The 19,842-nt window shown below is 41.5% G+C and overlaps 1 protein-coding gene across 1 annotated transcript in view; it reads left to right on the top strand.

Annotated features, from left to right (window-relative positions):
• Positions 1–19,215, top strand: part of LOC121952593 (protein turtle homolog B-like) — a 184,112-nt gene extending 164,897 nt beyond the window's left edge. Inside the window, exons 19-21 of the mRNA XM_042499364.1 lie at positions 3,916–5,553; positions 10,346–10,473; positions 18,892–19,215. Of these exons, the coding sequence (XP_042355298.1) occupies positions 3,916–5,553; positions 10,346–10,473; positions 18,892–19,106 (1,981 nt within the window). The 3' untranslated portion in view covers positions 19,107–19,215. The remainder of the gene's footprint in view (positions 1–3,915; positions 5,554–10,345; positions 10,474–18,891) is intronic.
• Positions 19,216–19,842: the final 627 nt, after the last annotated feature.

Here is a 19,842-nt window from a genome sequence, read left to right as displayed (position 1 = left end):
AGGTTAAGAAATAAAAACAATAATTTTAATCAAGTTTTTTTGTGGTGTATGACATTATGCACTGCATTTTACATGTAAGGCACATATATCACTGCTTTTATCAGAAAATAATATCTCAATTTTGACAAACTTCCATCCAGAGCAACCATATCATTCTTCTGATGTGCGTTCAACCACAGTACTTCACTCTGTTTGTTAAAGGAATTGTTTGAAATTTGACTTAGTTGCTAAGATAATTAAATCGAATCTACAGCCTAGCTGCTGGTTAGCATAGCTTTGCACCAAAAATAGATAGGGGTAGATAGAAATAGGGGTCAACTAGCCTAGCTCTATTAAGTTCTAAGCTAACTAGCGAACTAGTGCAGTCTTTTCATCTAACTCTCAGCAATAAAGCAAATAGTAATTATTGCTGTAATTTTAATAATACATATTATTTTAAAAGACAAACTTTTTTTTCAAAATGCATATCTGCACAACAGCTACGTGGCAGTGCCCCCCCACCCCCCGCTTTCTTTTTGACACTTCTGCATTCATCGCCTTCAGCACTAGTCCTTCCTCACCACAGCTATTGTCACCGTCCCTTTTTTCTTCTACTTGTCAATAAAACTTGTTCTGTTCAATATAAGTGTTGAAATAGTCAAACTGCATTTAGCTTAAAAATTACAACTTCAGTGCCAGCTGTTGCTCATGACAATGTGTATAAGCCCATGAAAAACACTGTCTGTACTCTTTTTTTTCATTGTTATAGTATAATGATGAGCAATTTGATGATGAATTTGAAGGACCTACATAATTAGCATGAGCAGTAGGTAGGCTAATCACTGAATCTTCACGCTGTTTAATGAGGCAGGAACTGCTGTGTTTTGTAATTTTTCTTTTTGTCATGATACGGTCAGTCTGAAGAGCCTCAGCAGTATTTATTTCTGTAACATGCTCTGAGCACATGAAGGGAAATTTAGATTAAACAGTCTGCAGCCTTTACTTTACCATTTGGGCCTCTATTCCTTTTGGTTGTTTTCACAACTTTTTAGAAAAAACAGGGACACAATAGCATAATCAGACATCTTGGCAGCCTTTTTTATACTATTTTATGGCAGTGGCAACCCCGGTGGCTTAAAAATGGCACAAATGTGAAAGTGCCAAAAACTGCAGTTCCTCTAATGTCCACTTGAGGTTGGCTTCAAAACAGAGTCAATCCTTATTGACCCCCATGATAAAATGCCTGACTTTACAACTAAAACAAACTAGTTAACAGTCTGATACAAAAACTGTTTTAGTCTCTCGAGATAATTTCTATATTCATGACAACTGTACGGGGGATGAGTTTTTATGTAACTCACATTTTTATATTTTATTAAGGCTTAAATTTCTGCATATTTAAGATCGAGTTCGCTTAAGTGACAGGCTGCGAGCCGTCGCTACAGCCAATGAGTAAGATCCACCCTCGCTCCTCCACAGCTCCCCCCTATCATCCAAATATGGTCACTTCTGGCTGCAAACAAACAAGATGCCAACAGCCAAAATGCCAAAGTGTGAATTGACAAACAAATGGATGATGTCACAGTGGCTACATCCACTATTTTACATTCTATATTTAGGTCAAGCCCAGTTTTACCATGGTGTCTAAACAATTTCATGAAGTTTCATATTAAAATATTATTGTAACGAATAGGAATGATGGCCAAATCCACAAACATTAGAGAAACTGATTATTTTAATGGATTGACGATCGATGCATTGTATGAACAGTCTTTTTATGTGAACACAGAAAAGCCAGCACATTATTAAGGCAAGCTCATGGGTTGTGATTCATGTGTTTCTGTTACTTTTTATGTATGTTAACACTGTAGTTTGTGATAAGTTGCGACTTGATATTTCAGTATTATTTGTCTCTGTATGGTTTCTCTGAGAAGCAGATGTGCTTTTCAGAGAAACCATATCTGAGTAGGCATTGCAAGAAAGAATTCTGAAATGTCTATCATCTGTAGCAGTATAATTCAGTGGCAGCTGCCTTGAAAAAATTCTACTTATTTCATGGTCATTAGAAGCACAAGCCTTGGTGATTCCCGTGATGATTGGCTATATGTTCCATGTCACACTAAATAAAGTAAATGTGGTTTAAACAACAAATCATGGTTTTCATTTACTCCCTCCTGAAAGACATGTTATAGTAGTTAAAAAATATCTCACTACATGAGAGTAGATTTTTATATATTTATATCATGTCCTTTAAAGTGTATTGTATACTGATCATATTCTCAAATACAACTTATATAACTCTGTCATCCCCCAAACTTTGGCAATCACAACTAGCTTTCATGATTAGAGTGACCTTTGACCTGGTTTTGACAGTTTTCGGCACACAGTCAGTATCACTCCAAGCTGTGATTGGTAATATTCTCACTCTGTTGTAGGTGTGCTGGATCAAAGCTTCTCCTTCCACACTTCTCTGCACAGCCATACCAGAGCGTTACATTGCTGTTAATGACAGCTACCTCAACTCTACTGCGGCAGTGTTACTCAAATTTAGTGCAGAGGCAGGCTCTTTCTTCTTTTAACATTGTCATGGATATTTTGCTTTATGGCCTTGAAGTTGAATAAGAAGTTGTTTGTCCCAAGCTTGACTCCCAGAGTGGCTTCAGACAATAATGCAGTTTACCTCCCAGCTATCCCAACATATTCACCTCGACTCTGTATGACTCTCTGCATATGCTCCAGGTCAAGTATTGAGTAATGCTCATGGCACTTGAAGCTTTCTGTTCTCCAGTTTGTATGAAATACACAGCACCGAAAAGTTCTTACTGTTTGACATGCAACCCATCTGCCACTTGTTAACTTGTTTAGTATGTGACGCAATAGGTCAAGAAGAAGGGCCAATAGCAACTAGCTGAAAGGGGGCATGTCACCACCTACTGTGATGGAGTCAGACATACTTCTGTCTGGAACAAGGGCAGTAGTTAAATTAAATGGCCTAATAATCATTTGGAGCTATAAGCTCCTCTTAACGGTGCATGGAGACGTTCTGAGTGAATCTCAAATCTAATCAGACCATTCCCACACAAAACAGAGCCCGTTTTGAGTGCTAAACACCTAAAGATTTTAATTTTTTAATGTTGCCTTTTACTCAAGGATATTTAATGTTTTACAGAAATACTTTCGATTTTAAGCTACCTTTTCAGGCTCTTAAAGTTGAAGGTCAGTTCAGAGTCAAAACAATTGAAAGGGTATTACTGTCCAAATACTTCATACTGAAGATAGCCAAAGTGAAAGGCTCTGTGTGAGTGCTAAAACCAGTTTGTGGTTTTTATTGTCTTTTTTGTAGTGTAATTGCATGGATTGAAAGTATATTCTCAGAGAGATTAAATGAGATTCACTCTGGTCCATTTTGTGTGTCATTTGGTGTGTGATATCTCCTCCATGTGTGCACCTTCCTGACTACTTGACCAAAAACAGTTCTCTTGTGTCACCAAACTTTTGCATCTACACTCTGTTAAACGTCCCTTCTCATGGAAATATATGTCCAGGTTAAGTTACCAAGTTGCTGGTATGAAGGTTTTCCCATGCTTATCTCAGCCCGTTATGATTAATGCCAGCCTTAAATATTAAGGGGAATGCAGAGACTGCTTATAAAGGAGTCATTATTCTTCCCACTGGTTACTCCATGTTCATGTTCTAGACATTGGAAGTCAGCTTAGGAAAGATGTTGCAAATGTTACACAATGAGAACCCAGGTTATTTAGCCGTGACATTTCTTTATTCTCAATTGTGCTGATTGGAAATTAGCAGATGTGTTGTCATTTTTGCTTTATTGCTGCTGGACTTGTTATTTAGCACCATCAAAAAAGCTTTGCTTAGCATCAAGTACAATATTTTAGAATGTTTAAATATTCATGTCTTCTGTATACTTTTTTGTAGATCGTCTTCGGGGAAGGTGAGCCCAGAGAGCATTCGTTCAAAGGCATCCCCGTCGGAATCATCGGAAGATAGTCATGACCAGCGTGGAAAGAAACCACCTCCAAGTCCTGGAAAGAGGGAGGAGTTGTCTTTATACAAGAAGACCAAAAGAGCAATAACAAGCAAGAAATACAGCATCTCCAAGCATGAAGCTGAAGCAACGACACCCATTGAACTCATCAGCCGAGGCCCAGATGGACGTTTTGTAATAGATCCCACTGATGCAGAAATGTCTGTTAAGCCCCGGCGAATTGAGGGCTTCCCCTTTGTGGAGGAATCAGACCTCTATCCTGAATTCCGACAGTCAGATGAAGAGAATGACGATCCCAGGCCTCTGCCACCAGTTATGGCCCCACTTCGGCCTCACCAGATTTCCCCCATCTCCAGTCAGGAATCCTACCTGCAACCTCCAGCCTACAGCCCTCGTTTCCAGAGGCCCTTCGAAGGTATGACCATCATGGAGAGCAGTCGGCTCCAGGCCACGGGGCAAATCCGAGGTTCTCTCCACCACAGGGCTTTCTATGGCTATCTAGGCCCTCCTGGAGATCATGATCCCCCACCTCCCTTTTACATGCCTGATACTAGCCCTCTCAGTTCTGTCATGTCCTCCCCTCCATACCTTGCTGAAGGTCCCTTTGGTCACCCCATGATTCCTGAAGAAATGGGGGAGGGTGATTTTCCACAATATGCTGTCCCTGGTTTCCCACTTCCTCTGACTCTCACTTCTTCCTCTCATTCTCCTGAGATTTGGCAGGGACTGGATTTCACCTTTGCAAGTCTGGAGGGGCCCCGGTTCATTTTTCCGCCGCATCACCCCTTGCACCTTCGCCACGACTCTCCCTATCCTCCTCCACCTCATGTTCTTCCCCTCAGTGCTTTCCAGCCCTCCACTCTTCCAATGCCTACCTACCCAGCTGTCCTGCCACTGGAAGCCCCAAAGAGCCACTCAAGCAAGTCTCCCAGCAAGGCCAAGCCTCGTGGCTCCCCAGCCAAGCATTTAGCTATGCAAGAGGCACATTTTGGGCAGCTAAGACACACAAGCCACGGTATGGGTGTGCCGGTTTTGCCTTACACCGATCCAATGGCCCATATTGTCCCTAGCACATTCAGTAGCCTGGACACTCGATGGTTTGAAACCACCCCTCGTTTCAGTCCCAGACAGGCTCGTAGGATGGATTCTGGCATGCATCAGGTGGTTCTCCAGCCCTCCCGACTCTCACCCCTCACCCAAAGCCCCCTTAGTTCTCATGAGGGCTCCCCAGAGATTGTAGTACGTCCCCGGCCACGTCCCAGCATTGTCCAACCTCACATACCCCCAGAGATGTCTGAGATTACCCTCCTCCCTCCTTCCACAGCCAGCTTCTCAAGGAGATCTTCCCCCTCCTCCTCACCTGCCCAAGGCCAGGGTAGCAGGAGAGCAAGTCCCAGCTACCGTTCCCACATGGCCTTTGCCACCTCTGCAACCAGCTACCCAGCTTCCCAGTCCCCGTCACCCCCCATGGAAAGCAGCAACATATTTGGGCAGATGCCATCTCAGAGGAGGACTGAGGAGGAGATCCTTCCATCTGAGCCCTCTCCACCCCAGTTGTCAGCTTCAGGGTAGGTGCATTAGGCATGCAGAGAGGGATACCATTTGAGTCATCTGCCCCAACCCATAATGCTTTGATGTGTGAAGTTGCTCTGACATTTTTGTTACTGAAGTGCTGTCTAATATCCATCAGTTTTTAAAATCATCTCTGTGGCAAAATAATTTTAAAGTTAAGTTTGTGCTTTTTTAATTTGTAACACTTGATGATTCATTTGATGAGCTCTGGAAGTTCAATTTAGTTTCAATTTGGTCAATGCTGCTTTTCATGTCAGGCATCCAGTTAGAGGTACTCACCCATTTAATCTGTGAAGCACTGTTCCAAAATGTTTACCTTAAAAAATACATTGCATTTTCTAGTTAACCAAAAGGTATACACAGTGAAACAAATTATTTATTAAATTGACAAGAAAATGCATTTGCTTCACAGATTACATTTCAGACCTTTTGGGGCTACAGTCCATCCGGATGAAAAGTACTACTTGCCAGTGCACTGTGTAATTTGTTTGGCATAAGCCCCTAAAAGCCTGGGAATTCGCAGACATCACCACAGGATCCCTGTTTTCCATCTGTATCATGCGTTATCCTGCTTTCACCTAACAGGAGGAATCCCATAATATTCATCCAATTGATTCCCCAGACAAAACAAGCACCCATTGTTATGTCTAGCTCCAAGCCTTTGAAGATGCCTTTATCATGCAGAGGGATGCTTTACGAAGAGTTCATCTTGGCAGGCCCTGCGGCCCATCCTCGGCCTTAGTAACCTGACTGCATGACCAATTCTCCCTTCCCTTCCAACCTCTCAGATTTCTTCCTACCCTACTTCCCCTTCCCTTTCTATAACCCTCCTCTCCCCAACCCCTTTTAATTATCCCCAGGACACCCCCAGGTCTGACTACCATGGAAAGGTTGTTGGGCAAAGTGTGTCACAGGGCCTGTCCGCTTCTCATGTACTGCAATGTCTCCATCATTATGAATTAGGGGCAGTGTGGTGGTTCTTGATGGCTCCTGGAGTCTTACCTGCTTTGTTTTTGATTGATCTCAGCTATCTGGGCAGCGTTGTTGTGACCAGGTCCTCTACACCGCAATAGGTAAGGGTTGGATCCATGTCTGAAAGGGGGGGGTTAGCAGGTGGGACTTTTTGATCACCTCGTCCTTTAAAGGGGAATACAAGACTTTGAGTCTTTGTTTGATTTGTTCCTTCCTTCAGTCAACATGTGTAGTTCATTTCAGTTCTTTCCTTTTTCCTTTTTCTTAAAGTGGCTATGCATTTTAAGTTCTGCAGTCTTTAGTACATTATGCATTCTGATATGCATATGCCATCTGTTAGCTAATAAATTAGGTCAGAGTTGTATCACCAACATGATTTCATGCTTGAGTGGTTTGCTAACTGACCATAATCACATGCAAAATATGAATACCTCACTACAGATAATTCTACCTCTGGTCTACACTTATGACAAAAGTTATTTTATCAGCCTCAAACCAATTTCAGTGTTTATTCAATTATTCATTGGCTTTTTTTGTTTGCTTTTCTTAAAAGTATTTTGGAAACCTCACAATATTGTGATTACTATAGTCCAATTAAATGGTTTCAAGCTTTTCTTTTCTACACCTTTAGTCTAGAGATTTAACCACACTTCAGTTTTGTCCTACGTGTCATGGGTTTGAATTCAACTAAACGTTAAATTATTGTCAACGCTCTTATAATTTTACAAATTTTTTGACATTGTGCTGTAGGTCGATGGTATTTTGTATGAGCTCAACCCACTACCGACTGTTAATTAACATTAATGAGGCTTTGCCTTTGCATCCTAAGTCAGACCAATGCACTCTACAGCCAGTTAGGTGTAGTATGCCATAACTGATTGTGAGGATTGATGCTTGCCACAGTTTATCTTGAATCAATGCAAATAGGTAGAACTTCTTAGCAAACATAACTGTCACAATCTAACTCTTCTCATCTCATTATGAATACAATCTGCCCTTTCTGCTCGACTTCCATCTCAGCTCAAAATGCCAAGTATAAGGCCTGGGTGAAATGTCCCAATGTTTTTACCATGCCAACAAAGAACGGAATGCATTGCTAACTGCTTATTTCATAGCAATGGCTTTTGGTACCAAATTCACAGTAAAGGTGCAGCAATCAAACAGGAACTGCCAATGCAAAAAATATAGTCAGTGCCTCCTTCTCCCTTCTTCCCTTTAGTCCAGTGGTAAACCATGTCTCCCATTCAGCCATATACTTCAGGAAGGAATCAACTACCGCTTAGTCCTGTCTACTTTCTTATATGCTAATGCTGCTCAGGGTGTACCTCTAGTCTAGTACTCTTGGCAGGTTCCCTGCCTGTCTCAGCCACCACAGGATTTAAGTGATTGCAAAGGAGATTGTCATGGATTACAATGAGGCCCATACTTTTTCAGCCAGGATATCTCCTGCCAATCCTATCAACTGTAAGGGAACTTGGTCCACATTATCATAGTAGGTAAGCCTGTGAGTGAGCCATTTGATGCTGAACGAGCATGAGTAGCAAGCATGCAATTCTTCCAACTCACTGAAATCCAGAAAGATGTTAAACTGATGTGTTGCTGCTCCAGGTGATCCTGGTCCCCCCCCCCCTCCTCTCAGTCTGAAGATGAGCCTAGTTGGGGTTTGGAGGACCAATCTCATCTGCCCTTTGCCCCCTGGCCAGAAGCCAGCAAAGAATAATTCTAACAATAAATCATGCTGTATAACTAATTACTTTTAATGTATTTAAAAACAATATTGAAGTCCATAACATGGCCATATACATAGTCATAGAATTGGAGTTACATCCAGGTATCTTTGATTTATCATTATAAAAAGCAAATATGCTGTTCCCAGCAGGTATGATCACCAATTATTGTGTCTTTTGTCTTTCTGTACTATAGATTAATATAAGGTGTGGATTGTTTACAAAAGGGTGGTCTACTTTGGACATCCACATAGACATTGTTTATTGTCAGATACTGAAATGCTCTTAGCATTCTCCTCAAGCGTGACACATTCTGCCATTACTATTTTACAGATGCTTGTATTGTATGACACCAATTGAAAATATTTTGGACCTGAATCTCCAAGAAATATTTTGTAAGATTGGCGTTATGACGTCAACTTAAGCTGTGTGTCCACTGGAAGCCATCATTCACAGCTTTTTTTGTTTTGCATTAACAATTAAGTGGAAATGCTGTTGCATGTTCCTGGCAGCGATGAAAGCTCAGCATGTGTAAAGTTCTCAGTGCACCAATTTCATTAATGTTAAATATATTCCAGCAAAAACGCACCAGATTATTAGCAGGTTTTGAACAGCAACAGAGCAGCAGCAGGGGCCATGACCTGCACTCCCCGCAACCATCTCTTTAGCCCCAGTAACTAAAAGCAGATTCCTGGTGGACACATGGCCTTAGTCCCCTGCATAAAGCATCTGTATAGAGCTCTAATTAAACCATCCACTGTAAGTATACAATAACACTTGTAAGTTTGGACTGCAGAACAGTTCTCACTGCCATGTGAAGCAAGTGTCCAGCTAAAACAGCTTATGCACTTCTTTTTGTCCTAAGGAACAAATAGATTGTCAAGGGCTTGCAGAGGGGAGGGGGGGGGGGGCACAGGGGGCTTTAGGACCCCCTTATGCTTGAGAGAACTGCCCAATGAAGTGCTTTTGAATGTATTCCCCTTTAAAGTCGTGTTCCATGTGCAAACTGCCATGCATGCCATCGCTAAATATTGCTCCTCCGTTTCAAAAAAAGAAACAATTATATGGATAAATTCTTGTTACATTTGTTGTCCTAGTGCTTCGCTTTTCTTTGGCTTATTTTTCATTATGTGACTGTTCCCGAGTAGTCATTTTCCCCTCCCGCCATCTCTCCCCCTGTCAGCATGGTGAAGCCCATTGTAGACAGTATCCATGTCTATGAATACATATTGATGATGCTTTGTTGCTCAGCTGTGATTTTCCCCCTCTACTAACGACCTTCGGTTTCTCTCTGCAGCCACGGTGGGAAGATGGCCTCTCTGTAATGCTAATGTTTTCTGTGCCTTGAGAGAAGCGAGTGTGTGTTTGTGGCAGAACTCTGTGGGCTGTGGTCATAAGTGCCTCCATGAATGGGAGGGAGGTCTGTAGATGCAATCATGAGCAGCTGAGAAATACACACTCCACACTGAGGAAACATTTGCATCTGTTACTTTCAGAGAACGATAGCTTCATTTTTAAACAAATTATACAGTCTGCAAACTTATCATCAATTAAGAAGTGTAACATTTGTTCAAGATATTCTTTTCTTCTGCTTTTGGAGAATTTTCCTCTGAAACCAACAGTGCAAGTCCTTCTAAACATTCTGTGTTCTCAAAAACGTTCTCACTGTTTTAACCTGCACCATAAGGTAAACAGATGGTTTCAGGGATTGTGTAATACTTTGCTTTCCTTTGGATAAATACTGTGTGGATCAATTTGAGCAAAATATCTCAGACACCCCTAAAAAGGTGGTGGCATTTCAAGGCACACAATTTAATAAACCATCTGGATTTCTTAACTAATCTGATGAAACATACTAATCATCAACCAAACTATAAGTAAATCCAGATGATGCACACAGTTTCAGCTCTTAAGGTGTCTCACATTGATCCTCGGGTAATGTGCTGCACCTCTTGCTTAGCACGAGCAGTGCTGTTTTGAGATTGTGTGGGTTTCTGGTTCTGCTGCACTCCGTAGTGCAGAAACACAGTCCACTGAGTGCGTTTGGCCTGGAGTTACCCGTTTCCCCCTCTCTCTGCTCTTCATACAGAAAACGTCGAGGTGCGCCGAGTGCCCTTTCGGGGTCTGAGAGGATTGATGCACTGAGATACCAACGTATTAAAAAGGCCAAGAAGATGATGATGAACAACAATAACTCCAAGACCAGAAAGAAAGCAGGTGTGAACACTCTTCTTCTATTCTCACTTTTTCTTAGTGATATCTTTTAGACTTTCTCCATCACGATGAACAAAGGAAACAGGTTTTAAGAGGTTTCTTAAGAATGATATCTGTTTTTACTTATAGTTGCTGACTAAATTCAAGTTGAGAGGAAACTTTGCTGATTTTTAACTAGCTCTGTCATCACAGTGTGTGTACTGTGTGCAGATGAACAGTGTTTGGTCCCCTCTCCGTGTTGCCGCCGCCCGCAGGTCTTTTGCCTGCACACACTGATCACACTACCAGGACACACAACTGGTTGAAAATCAACAAAGTTTCCTTTTAGCTACCCATATCATTATTTTTAACTACTTCAGAAACAACTGCTATTAGCAGCTGTCATATTCCACGGGGATGGACCTTCAATATATGGGCTGCCCCTGACTCTCCACCAGATCAGCAAACTTTCCAGGTTTTTAGTCCACAAGTGGCGGTGAGTAAATTGGAGGGACCCAGCCTGTCTTCACTCCAAACTCGTCATATATGTCTTCTCTCTTAGTGCTTCTGACGTATGTGCCGAACGGAACCAGTAGCTGGGCTTAAATGCTTAAGGGCAGTGTCAGGTAATAATATTACAATGTAATATAAGGAGTGTGAGTGTACTTACAGGGCGGGCAGATGAGGAGGTGGATGGTCCCACAAACATCTGACTATTGTGTGCAAGTCTTGAGTTCGATGTGTGGATGTGAGGGGTTATTTTCTAAACCTTTGTAGCGGTTATTAATAACTACGTTAGAATTTGTATTTTGCACTCGTTCAAGTAAAAGGGGCACCATTCTCCATTTAGGAGAAAAATACATTTTAAATTCTAAAAATTTCAAAACATGCTATCACTTTAATCATTTCACAATCTGTACCGTTTATCCTGTATACATGATCTTGTTTCATAAAATAATGTCCACAGACAACAACTGGGCGATAAATTAAATCTTTTTTTGAGGCTAATAAAACGGTGAGTAAATAGAGGAAGGAATATGGCATATAAATGAAATGAAACAAATGAAAGGAACCAAAGTAATGTATATTCAGATGATGTAAATGATTAATTATGGATGCTAGTGAGTAGAAATATGTGAACATCTAAAGCGTGGATGCGTGGGGAACAGTAAATTAGAATTTAGAAATTTGGCATTAAAGCTTAGCTATTCGACATCAACTCTGAACACTAGGAGATGTTATTCTGCCTACTTTTGTCGACTTGAATAGAGTTCTCCAGGGAGTTCCAGGTCGTCTCTTCACTACAGTAGAGGACTGCTGGGCATCTTCCAGACGAGGTGACCCACTGAAAGGCGGCGGCAGCCTGGCAGGTGGAGCCGGGATGCAGCTGTCTTTAGCTGGCCTCGGTGTCCTCCTCAGCAAACTGGTAAAAGTCTTTAAACAAAGTCTTTAAGGGCAGGCGACGGATGCGGATAATTTGTGCAGCAGGTGTTGCTTCTAGATCCGTGGCAGAGTTGACGGCGGATTGCGGAGTGTCCCTCTCAATTAAAACTTGCAGAAATAATTAGACATTTATTTCTCATAGCGACTTCGTGATGAATAACTTAATTTGACCTGTTACATGTAAAGTCATATATCTCATCACCACTATGTTCCTACTGCAGTAATTACGAACACATGCTAGGGGACCTAAAGGTTATTATGAATGTAACACACAGCTTTGAAGATCCTAGGTTTGACCTTATTAAGTAATCACATATAATATAAAGTTATCCAATGGACTAAAAAGAACTTGGTAATTACTTAGATAGCAATAGGATTATCGATTAACATTATACAATAAATGCAAAACAAGATATAACTATAATGTTGTTTATGAAATTATGCATAACTAAGGCTACTGGATGGCAGTATGGCTCCATCACAGAAAAGGAATAAAATTTGATTTTAACTCACCCCCTTAACTGGTCTTGCATGTCTGAGTGACCCCAGAAGGCCATTTTGATGTCTTAACACCATGTTGTGAACTAGATGAGACCCCCAAAAACACCCATCTCTCATGGCATCTTGAGCAGGAAAGTGTCAAAGGCTGACACCTTTTGTGGCTTAAAAGCAGAACCTGTCTGAGGATGTCCACTGGGGAGTCTCAACAAAGTTAATTTAGAATCTTCTGTTAAATTCTCTGGGTTCATAAAACAGTTTCGCTTTATGTGTCCCCCACTTGTATAGGGAGAGTTGAGCTCTGGAGTTCCCCAGAGGGAAAATGAAAAGACCATGACAAGGCAGTCCACTACACCTTACTATGTGCCTTAATTTGGTTCATCTAATATGTGTTGGAAAAACGATAGATGTAGTCTTTACACTAAGTTAAGCTAATGTAATTGCCTTGACTCTGGCTTCATTTACTACTGAGCTGTAGACCATCTCAGTTTGCTGAATGTTGCAGAATGAACAGTGATGTGTTCCCTTTCTATCGTACACACTGAGGTGCATTTGAACAGTGATATGTTCACATACTGTGGTTTGTACTTGCATTTGAGAGATGATGCATTCACTTGGCTTTGAAATTGAACAAACTGCATAGTCAGTGGAAAACCACTGAAAAACCAACTCTGTTCAAACAATGAAAATAATTGCTATTTAATGAGAATAGCAGTTGGCAATTAGAGTTGCAAAGGCGTTTCTCAGTGCCACTGGTCTTTTCTGAAATCTGCATATGTGCATAGCACCTGGTGACCCTTGCCTCAACTGCATGGCCAGGGGTGATAAAGTAGGAAGGCAGGCGAGAGGGACTTTCTTAACATTGTCCTCAAAATATTAAGTGTAGAAGGCACAATGCAAAGGTCAGCTCCACTGGGCTCAGGATTTTGCGATTGGTGCTTTTTTCTCCACTGCAGCCACAACAAACAAACCGTCTTTTTGACATGTACATTTGTTCCTGTCAAATCAGTGCTGACACAGTCCGTTGTAATTCAGGCAACAGTGGGGTTGTGCTTCTCTCATGTCCACTGGCAGACACTGAACTTCAATGTTTCACAAACATAATAATAAAAATAATATTAATAGTACAAATAATAGATTTTATTTATAACGCACCTTTTTTTTAGGCAATGGTATGAAAAGCTCTTTGAAAGAGAAAAGTTTTTAGTCCTTTTTTAAATGACTCCGTGCTCTGTGGTAACCTCAGGTGGTCAGGGAGGGCATTCCATAGGTGTGGAGCAACAGAGTGGAAGGCCCGATCCCCCGTAGTGCGGAGTTTGGTCCTGGCGAGTTGGAGGCGGTTGGTGTTGGTGGAGCGGAGGTTGCTTTTGGTGGTCTGAGGGGTGTGTAGTTCTTCGAGATATGAGGGGGCGTTGCCTTGAATGCATTGATGTGTCAGCAGGGAGAGTTTGTACTCTATTCTGAGTGGAATGGGAAGCCAGTGTAGGGATTTCAGGACTGGTGTGATATGCTCATATTTGCACACTCTCATCAGGATACTAGCCACGCTGTTTTGGATGTACTGGAGCTTTTGTAGGTTCTTGCTAAGGATCCCGATGAGAAGTGCATTACAGTAGTCAAGCCTGGAGGAGACAAAGGCGTGGACCAGTTCTTCAGCATCAGGGAGAGTGAGAGAAGGGTGGAGTTTGGCTAAGTTTCTCAGGTGGTAGAAAGAGGTTTTACAGAGATTGTTGATGTGTGCTTCAAAGGTTAGATGTGAGTTGGTTTTAACACACAGGTTTGTTACTGTTGTTGAGAGGTGGATGTCTTTGCCAGAGAAGGATATGGTGGTGATGTCAGATGACTGGACTTGGTGAGGGCTGCCAATTAGACTGGCTTCAGTTTTGGAGCTGTTTAATTGAGGGAAATTGTGGTTCATCCATGACTTAACCTCCTCCGGGCAGGTGGTTAGAGTGGATTTAAGTGGCTTGGCTGTAGCGGAGGTTCTGTTGGCTTTGAGATATAGTTGGGTGTCGTCAGCGTAGCAGTGGAAGGATATCCCATGCTGGGTGATGACATGACAGGTTGGAAGCATGTAGAGGGTGAAGAGGGTGGGGCCAAGGACCGATCCTTGAGGGACCCCACAGGTAACAGGGCATGTCTGGGACTTTGCATTTCCCATGCCAATGTACTATGATCGTCCTTAAAAGTATGACTGAAACCACTTCAGGACAGTAACAAAGAGGACAATGTTACTTTGCAGGCGGTTTATACATCGGTCAACCGTATCGCATGCTGCAGTCAGGTCGAGGAGGATGAGTAGAGAGTAGAGATGTTGAGCCAGCATCAGCAGTCATTAGCAGGTCGTTGATGGCTCTAACCAAGGCTGTTTCGGTGCTGTGGGCAGTGCGGGAACCAAACTGGAATTTCTCGTAGAGGTTGTTTAGTTGTAGGTGGTCAAGGAGCTGGGCAGCGACGGCTTTTTCTAGTATTTTGGATAGGAAAGGGAGATTTAATTTAGGTCTGCAGTTGGCAGGGGTTTCTGGGTCTAGGGTGGGTTTTGTAAGTCATCTGATGACAGCTGGTTTTAAGGCAGATGAGACATGACCAGACTGGATGAAGTGGTTTATGACTGTGGTGATTAGGGGACCAATGACGACAATGCGCTAACCCCGCCAACAACAACAACAATGGCGATTATAGTGTTGCGTTCGTGCTGCAGAAGCTACTGAGCGTGCTGTGGCTTTTACAGCAAAATCTTCTGCTCCACACAAATTTCTTCGTTCTAGCTCGATTTGTATTCTCTGCCTTCTTCTTCTTTGTGTGTTTGTTCACATTGCACGACTTTTATGTGCATGCTCCAAGTCTTATTCCCTGTTTCTGGTGTATTTCTGTGGCAGTGTTACAATGCCACTTACAGGCCTGGCATATATACTACACCGTTTTCAGTGGTTTTGTGTAGACACACACATTTCTTAAGATGATTCCATGTTTACGGAAAACTTTTTCAAGATGAAAAAGAAATAGATTGGTCTCTGTGTGGACATGGCCTTAGAGTTTAAACATAACATTCCATTTTAATTAGTATTAGCAGTGTTAGTGTGGACTGGCTGCTATGGCCTCCCTTGGCAAACAACTGAAGAAGATTCTTCTTATCTAACCTTTCTGCAAGGGTTGTCTGCAAATTCATTTCACAGTTTTTGTGATACTCTGCTGACCTGTTTAGACAGGGAAAACTGAGCCTTTGGCCTAGGAACGTCAGAGTGTCCATTATGTCCTTTGTGACAACATTATGTACCATAGCAGAGGTGGCCAAAATAGTGCCAGCTCTAACCTTGCTAGCAGGACTTTTTACATGTTTGCACATAAATGAGTGTACAGTTACCCTTCTTCTATATCAGGAAACAGAGATGTCAGAATGTGCTACAGAAGTCACTGCTCCAGAAAGCCTTCCAAATAGCTTTTTTTTAGACTTCTGATTGGACAATATCTTCTTCTTTTCATGGCTTTTGGGTTATGTTTACATGGCTGGCTTTTGCTTGGTAAGCTCTTGACACCAGTTCAGTTGTGTTTTTGGATTTTCATTGGAGGGACATTTTTAAGCCTAAAAGCCGGCGACAGCTATGGTTGGAGACATTACTTTTTCAGGTGTGTATGCACGTGCCATTCTCTTAAACACAATATCTCAAGGACACCTTAAGAGAATTTCTTCAAAAAAATACAAATGTCACTTTCATCAAAGGATGAACTTATTTGATTTTGGTTGTCATTGCTCAAAGGTCAAGGTCAATGTGACCTTGCATCTCACTCATTCCTTGAAATGTGATATCTCAAAAATGCCCTGAGGGAATTAATTCTAATTTGGCACAAATGTCCTCTTGGACTGAAGGATGAGCTGTTTACAATTTGGTGGTCAAAGGTCAAGGTCACTGTGACCTCATCCGTCATATTCTCATCAATGTGATATCTATCAATATCTCGTCAATGAGGACATTTCTTTAAATTGGCACAAATTTCCCCTTGGACTTCAGAATGAACTGATTTTGGAGGTCAAACCTAAAAGTTCAAGGCCATTGTGATCTTGTGAAATATGTTTTTGGCCATAACTCAATAATTCATGTACTAATTGTGACAGTATTTCACACAATTGTCCAACAGAATAAAGTGTTGACATTTTCTATCCAAAAGGTCAAAGGTCAACTTCACTGTGACATCATAATGTTCTGCAAAAACACTTTTCTGGCAATTATCTATAGGAGGAACAGAAGGAGAGACATTTGGTCAGATACTGAATTGGTGACACTAATCCTGAAACCGAGTTGATTGTAAAGATTTTATGTGGGTGATGAAGGTGTGTGAATTATCCCTATTTTCACAGACATGGATGTAAACTGGGATTCCAACATGACTGGTTTGCATAAACATACAACCCCAGGGCTGTTATTCCAGGGTTTTTTATAACAGTGAATGTGTGGACAGGAATTTTCTTGAACGAATGAGGAAAACAAAGGTTTTTAAAATGAACTGTGTCTATGTGGACTAGGCCATAGATACATAAAGGAGGTAAAGGGGCATTGAAACTCAATGTCCTGTCTCTAAGGAGAGTGATGTGAAGAAGTGGAGTTCTTCAGTGATTTTTGGCAAGGGTGGTGTTCAAAATCACTGCAGTTTCACAGGGTGCAGAGCTATAAGAGTCAGTCCTCGGCGTCTCGCAGTCTGCTTTGTTATGCAGAAGTGGCTGTGTTTTCATGTAAAGTGGGTTGGAAAAAGGATAGTTGCAGGAGCAGAGACAAACATCTAGCCTGGCTTGAAAAAAGAAAACCATTTTCCAGTAATTTTGATTGTTACCAATTACCATGTTGTGTCACACACTGTATCCTCGTTTGTTTAATCTGTACACAAACAGAAATTTAAAAACACTATGGTTTTACATGGAGTTGCATGCTAGAACTTGAGTGTGAGAGTGACTTTTTGAGCCCTGTCCACCATGATATTGTATCTAGTGTACAGCATGCACCACCAGTGAACAGTCTCTCTAGAAAAATTTTGGGTTTTTCCTAATTCTGGTGCCAAAACAGTGCTTTTTATTTTTATTTCTATTTTTATACTGGTGCCTGAATGGTGCCTGAACTAATACTATTTACAACATAGTGCACAAAACAACGGTTAACAACGTGTAAGAATGTTTTTTTAATTTCAAAGGCCAATTTGAACTGGAAATTAAATATATTAGCTCCTACCGGTACACTTAGATATATAAATATGAATTAACACAAAATATTACTAACAAATTCACAAAACATATTAACACAATCAACAAAACTTACAACAACAACAATCAACAGTTACAGTATCAATAACAGCAAAATGCATTTTGACTTGAATTAGAATTAGAATTAGAATTGTCTCCCTAACTCAGCAGCCAGAGATTCCTCCCCCATCTGATTAGGAGCACAGCTGGTCCACCTTAACAGTCCACCTTAAGAGAGCCTGGTCAGTGTCAGTGTGAGGCCAACTTCTCTAATTTCGGAGCTAACCATGTTTGCTTTAATTAGCAGGTGGCAAGCAGAATAGGGAGTTTTGCACAGTTTCTGAGGAGTTGTGGCATTTGTTCACTGACAAATCACCTAAACTGTTCACACACTGCACTGCTATGTTTTAGTTTAGCACTGCTATGTTTTAGTTGACAGTCTCTGCCCCGGCCACTGCAGCTTTACCACCAGCACACATGCCCTCTCTCTTTCTCTCTCAGCCACACACTCACTCCGTACATAATGTGGCACCGAAATCTGCATCTTGACTGGGTCTGGCAGGCACCACTTATATATGAACCAGTGCCATAGTAGCAAGGGGTTTCACTACCCAACCCTAGTCTCCAGTCTTTACTGGTGAAACAGGCAGCTGGGCTGAAAGACAACACCTAGTGGTGGAGGGAGAAGTTTCAGGACTGTAAACAGCTGGCGGCCAGCAGGCAGAGGAATAGGGAAGAGGGAATAACAGCATGTTTTTTACATCTAACTTGGTGAATTAAGAATTTATTTTGACCAAACTAGAACTGAAGATTGTTGGAACAGTGGACTTACTAACTAGATACTAACAAGAGTAGCCAAGATGGTTTAGGTGAGTTTTATTTTGAGTGTGAATGAAGTGTTTTATGATGAGTTGATGAGGCAATTAAGCCTCGTCAGTCTTATGTGAGCCAGAGAAAGTTGAATTCAAAAGGTGTACAGTTGTATTTCTCTGTTTAATAAGGAAAATAGGTGTAAGAATATTACTTTTCTTAAGAAGCGCTCTCTGGGTGTTAGCGCTGTACACCGTCATATAAGATAAGATAATCCTTCATATAATATACCTATATATATATATATATACACACAATATAACATTTGCAGTAAAATTTCAGGGAGGTATGAAATATTACATACCCCCCAAGCCTATTATTTGGGACAGTCCTGTAGTGAGATTGTTGTGCCACCAGGGGTTGTGGTGGCAGTGACCTGCCTGTTCTCTGTCCTTCTCCAGGTGTCTCCACCTCTCAGACCCAGCAGGCCTACACCTCTCAGGTACTCCAGCCCGAAGAAGCTCTCTACCTCCGCAAGAAGAAGAAACGGCCCATCCTCCATGACCCATATACTCGCTTTTCTGCTCTGCTGTACCGCCGCCCACCCCAGGAGGACCAGAAGGCTATTTTGGCCAGCATGGACAGCATAGACCTCGACCATGCAACCCTCCTCTGAGCGCCCTTGAGGACAAGGTCACAACCATGCAATACGCCCTCATTCCAAAATAATACTAGCTACATAACAGATTAAAAAAACAAAGATATTTGCAATTTATTGCAATTTATTGTCTTTAAAGGGGAATAGCACTAAGTTTGAGCATTCAGATTTACATTTTGTAGCTGTACGCCCTTGGTCATTTCAATCTGCATTAGTAAGCAGTCTGCCATGTTCAATTTTTGATGACAACCATTAAGAATCCTACAAAAAACATACAGATTATTGATTGTGTCTAAATGCTGGTCCTGACTTAGTATTAGTGAAATGGCAACATTGGTAAATAGGAATTGCAACACAGAGTGCTCTCCTAAGTCCCAAGGCAAGTTTTGATCATCATTTTTGATCATACTATAGATGGGGTTGTCCAAATGCACAACGATGATCTGTGTATGCTTAAATCAAGTTGTATTCCCTTTAAAAACATATTTAGACTTTCAGCAGTTAAAATCAAAATGATAGCTGCCGCAATTTTGCAAAGTTTTACTCCAGTGCAAAAAGATGAATTCAAAAAGAGGCAATACGTGATTACCAGCTCCCATTTATCCCGCTTTTTAAAAAAAAAAAAAAAATCTACAATCCAGTGTTAGCATTTTAATTTGAAAGGCTTCTCCAGACTTGGATGAAGTTTCTTGTGCTGAGCCAATCACCCCCCCAAAAACAGCCCTTCGGGTCTCCGTTTACAGCACTTTCCACC

Source organism: Plectropomus leopardus, chromosome 13 (genome assembly GCF_008729295.1).
Source record: "Plectropomus leopardus isolate mb chromosome 13, YSFRI_Pleo_2.0, whole genome shotgun sequence".
Classification (NCBI taxonomy): domain Eukaryota; kingdom Metazoa; phylum Chordata; class Actinopteri; order Perciformes; family Serranidae; genus Plectropomus; species Plectropomus leopardus.
Note: the sequence above shows the minus strand (reverse complement) of the source record. Positions and strands in the feature narration are given on the sequence as shown.